The following is a 4527-nucleotide window of genomic DNA, read 5'->3' as shown; positions in this document are numbered from 1 at the left end:
TCCATCATGTCTTTCTACAAGTACACGTACACATCGATCCATACCTTGTTTTGATATTAAGCTATGATGATGCACGCATACAGTAGCAGTAGTAGACTAGTAAGTAGTTGGCACATACGTGTGCCGCAGTGCGCTGGGTCGAGCAAGCAAAAGGGTACGGTGGTCGGCGAGACCGATGGATTGATCAGGACCGTCCACCGGCAGCAAGCAGGGGCCAGGCCAAGCCACCATGCCCATTGATCGATCAGTAGCTAGCTGCTAGAAGAGAAGCAGCAGCAGCCGCCGCCGCCGCCGCTGAACGGCCGGGAATATTACAGTGCAGTGGACGCGAAGCAAGGAACCCACACCCACAGCTATCACCATACGCCAATAACCCCAACAGCACCCACATGCATGCTAGCAGCTGATACATACATCTATACATCTCTATCAGCATCATTAATTTTGTGCTTCTGAAGCTAGCTAACAGATATCGTATAGATAGATAGGCAGCACTAGCAGGTAGCTAGCTAGCTATACATATGCGCGTCCAGATCGATCGATCTCTCGCTCTCTTCCCAACGACGAAGCCAATTGCTTGCAACTACATTCCCACTCCTGGCCGTGACCACCCATCCATCGGTTGCTTTTTGTCTTGTCCAAGCCCCGCCTCTCGGGCTTTGCACACATATATATACATCGTCGCTTTGCGATCGATCGATTCAGCTGGGCGCAGTCGCTGGCGCTACAGCTAGACTCCAGCAAGCTAGCAAAATGGTAGGAGGAGGAGGCGGTGGCGCCGGCGGGCGGGCGGAGATCGACACCAGGGCGCCCTTCCGCTCGGTCAAGGAGGCCGTCGCCCTCTTCGGCGAGAAGGTCCTCGCCGGGGAGCTCTACGCCGGACTACGGCTCCCCGCCGCCGCCGTCAACGAGGTAACAATAACAACACAATTAACTAAGCACGTCGATCCTCATTTATTAATATCCACTCGGTTTAATTTCAGACCTTCAGTTTCATATTATGTGTAACTTGCTTGGTGAGTGGCATGATGATCGATCGTCCCTGCACTAAACTTGCCACGCCACTCATATGATGCAAGCTTCTACCTTGATTCTTCCCTCATCTAACATTTTAAACGATTGCGGATATGAATATTTTTTATTAATTAGACACCGCAATAATATTGTTGAAGCGGCACTGCAATGCAACTACATGCTATCTTATCACCTAGAAGATCATTATTAGCCATTATTACTCAAAAAAGATTATTATTATTAGCCTATGGATTGATTGTTTGTAGAACAATATATATCTATTCATATTTGGGATTTACCGGTTGGTTCTTTAGTTGATAGATGAACAGAAGCTCCCAGAGCTAGCTATAGTACCTACATGTCAAAACGCTTGACGACCATTTCTATTCCTTCCTTCTGAGCCAAGGAAAAAAGGTTCTACATAAAAGCACCTTATTAGCTAGCCTTCTTTACCCATGCATCTATGTACATGTTCCTTCTTGTAAGCATGCATCTTTTTTTCTCTTCCCTTTGTTATTAATTTCAGATGCTCTCTCCTACTAACCCACGCACTAACCAGCATTACAGATACATTGAATGCTGACACCTTCCAGAACCCTGCTATCTGCTTATTTTACAGCACTTGTTGGAGCACTTTTCTTTAATTACAGTAAAGTAGTGGCACTACTGTATACATTCCAAGTCTTTAAAGTGTATGCGTCAAGACTATAACATATGTTCCTAGCTTCCACCTGAATCAAGGAAGCTACAAAAGGTGTCCTCCATCGATCGGAAGCTGCCTACAACCTCCATCACTTTGATGATAGCATACGTGTACCATAATTAGGTCCCCTAATCATCATCTACAGTAGATAAAGGTAGCCTTTACTCACATATGCGTAGATGTATCCTAATAATAATATTATCACCACATGGCCCGGGGTGGCAGCGCTATAAAAGTGCTACAAATTCAGGATAGTACAAACTCGAAAATACGTTTGATCAGAAAAAGTCCATTTTACTATTCTCAACGATTTACATATATACTTCTTTGATCCCTAAACAAAGTTTTGGCTCATTTTACCTAGAAGATTATGAAATGGACAAATCTACTCTCTAAATAAAATCTGTGATTTTTTACACCTTATACAATTTGCATTTCAAGTTCAAATAATGCAAATTGAAATGTATTAGATATTTTCATATTATTTTCATGGATCAGGAGCATCTGATACTAGTTTAACCCTAGAGGTATGAAAATTATATAACATATTCATAATGATTCCGTAAAGCACCTTTATTTATCACAGGTTATGATTTCATACATCATCATACAAACTTTAAATTTAAAACTCAACTTCTGTCTAGACTCTAGAGAGAAAAATAATGTCAAATTTTATTGTCAGTAGGTTGGACTAATTTAAAATTTTAAATACTTTGACGGACTAAAATGAGCCAATTTTTTTCATGGGATCAAACGGATAAAATGATTGTTCGCTAGTAAAGTAGACTTCTCCATATTTGATTCAATGATCCATCAATTCATATTGGTATTTGCCCCCATATATGAAAAATGTTACGGTTCCTATTGGTTTGGTTATGTTCAGTAAATCAATTGACTCAATGACACTCCTGTTACTGATCATGGAGTAATTTCTTATCTTAATATGTTCCCATTTCCCCTGCTCATCAATCGAATATACGTACAGAACCGAGCGACGGCGACAAGACCCAACCACCACGCTGTCAGCGTCATCACCGGCGCGGTCACCACCGTTACGCCACGCCCCGTGCCGCCGGCCGCGGAGCTTGCGGTGGCGAAACAGGAGCTGGAGAAGGAGCGGGAGGAGAAGCAGAAGATGGCCGGGTGCATCCAGTCCCTGCAGGAGGAGCTCAACCACGCCATGAGGGAGCTCAAGAGGCTCAAGGCTCGCGAGGACGAGGAGGCCGGCGCCAACGCCAAGGTCATCGACCTGGAGATCGACGAGGGCCGCCTCAGCTTCACCGAGGCAGAGAAGCAGCTGGCACCGCCGCGGGGCTCTGCCGACGGCGTCGCAGCTGCCGGAGGCGAGCTCCAGAAGAAGAGGTACGTGACGTTCGCCGACCCACCGACGGCCGCGGCAGCGTGCCGCGCGCCGCCGTTGCCGGACGTCGTGATCGAGCTGCACCGCGCGCCGTCGTCCCACGCGCCGCAGCCGCATTACTACCGCGAGCCGCGGTTCCAGAGGCAGATGTCGGCCGGTCACGAGGCCGCCAAGGCCATGGCGGAGGAGGGGAGGAAGAAGAAGAAGAAGCCGCTGATCCCGCTGGTGGGCGCGCTCTTCATGCGGAGGAAGAAGAGCAGCAGCAGCTGCCACGATGACCCGTTTTGATCCATCGATACATATATACATACATCCATGCACACGAAAGTTAATCACTCAAGAGTTTTTCATCTTAAATTTTTAATCCTCATACATATGTAGTTATTGGCATGCACAATGCTTGGTCTTGTACGGACCTTTGATCAATAAAATATGTACACACAGACACACATATATACATAGTATTAAGTTTTCAGGCTCAATAATTTTCGTTTGGTGTTTGTTTCAGTAAAAAAAGTATCTATCGAGGATGATGATATTTTTTTATACGCACTGTGGAAGCAGATGCTCAGACTGATGCACACTCATCCTACTAGTAGGAAAAATTTTGTTTTACTATCCTCACCTATTTACTTTGTTCGTCTAACCTAATAAAACTCAAGCTCAATTTACTTTTTTTTTCTTGAACTATTTCAGTTGGTCCAACCTACCTCTAATGGGATTTTTTCTATTTCTCCGTGAACCACCTAATTATGCTTGGTTTCTCTCCTCATTAACATTGTGGAGCACACAATGATAGAATTATATCACCCTATATATTGCGATTGAAGGAACCATATTTTGACACACACATTTCTATTATGTGTACACACAACAGGCCCAATGACTAACTTATTACTCGGTACATTCTACGAATAAAGAGAGAGAACATGCATTCATGATCCGATTAATAATCTTAAGTAGACGTACGTACACATACAAAAATATATACACACTGATCATACACATGCACAGACAGCACATCTACATACAGAGCCTGCTGCTTGGTCGCTCAGATGGGATTGGACAGACTTCTATGGGATCCAAAATCGATCTTTACTTCCGAGATGAAGTATTTGCATCAGGGACGAAACGGATCTACATACCTAAACAATTTCGATCATGCATCGATCACTAGATTAACCAGACAGACAATTGCATTGGCACCCGATCGACCGGATCAATATAATCAAAAGTGTGGTGGCCTTGACCTGAGGTCGACCCTGGCGGACTTGTTGAAGAACTCGACGCAGTCGGCGATGGCCTCGTCGTAGTGCGCGTTCAGCGGGTGCAGGTTCGAGCCGCTCCACGACGACCGCTTCGACGCGTCACCGCCTCCTCCTCCTCCTCCTGCTGCTGCGTTTCCGGCGCCGGTGCCAGCAGCACGGTGCTCGTCGACGGAGAAGGTCAC

General features: G+C 45.5%; 1 protein-coding gene across 2 annotated transcripts; it reads left to right on the top strand.

The window, feature by feature from the left end:
- The first annotated feature begins 513 nt into the window (after positions 1-513).
- Positions 514-3522, top strand: LOC112900391 (WEB family protein At2g17940-like). Of its 2 annotated transcripts, XM_025969221.1 has the most exons (3): positions 514-912; positions 984-1016; positions 2703-3522. In XM_025969221.1, exons 1-3 carry the CDS (start codon positions 754-756, stop codon positions 3363-3365), a joined length of 855 nt encoding a protein of 284 aa, XP_025825006.1. In that variant the 5' UTR covers positions 514-753; the 3' UTR covers positions 3366-3522. The 2 variants fall into 2 exon arrangements, with proteins under 2 accessions (XP_025825006.1, XP_025825007.1); XM_025969222.1 differs by lacking the exon at positions 984-1016.
- The last annotated feature ends 1005 nt before the right edge of the window (positions 3523-4527 follow it).

The sequence above is a fragment of the Panicum hallii genome, chromosome 7, assembly GCF_002211085.1.
Source record: "Panicum hallii strain FIL2 chromosome 7, PHallii_v3.1, whole genome shotgun sequence".
NCBI lineage: Eukaryota > Viridiplantae > Streptophyta > Magnoliopsida > Poales > Poaceae > Panicum > Panicum hallii.
This window is presented reverse-complemented; position numbering and strand designations above follow the sequence as displayed.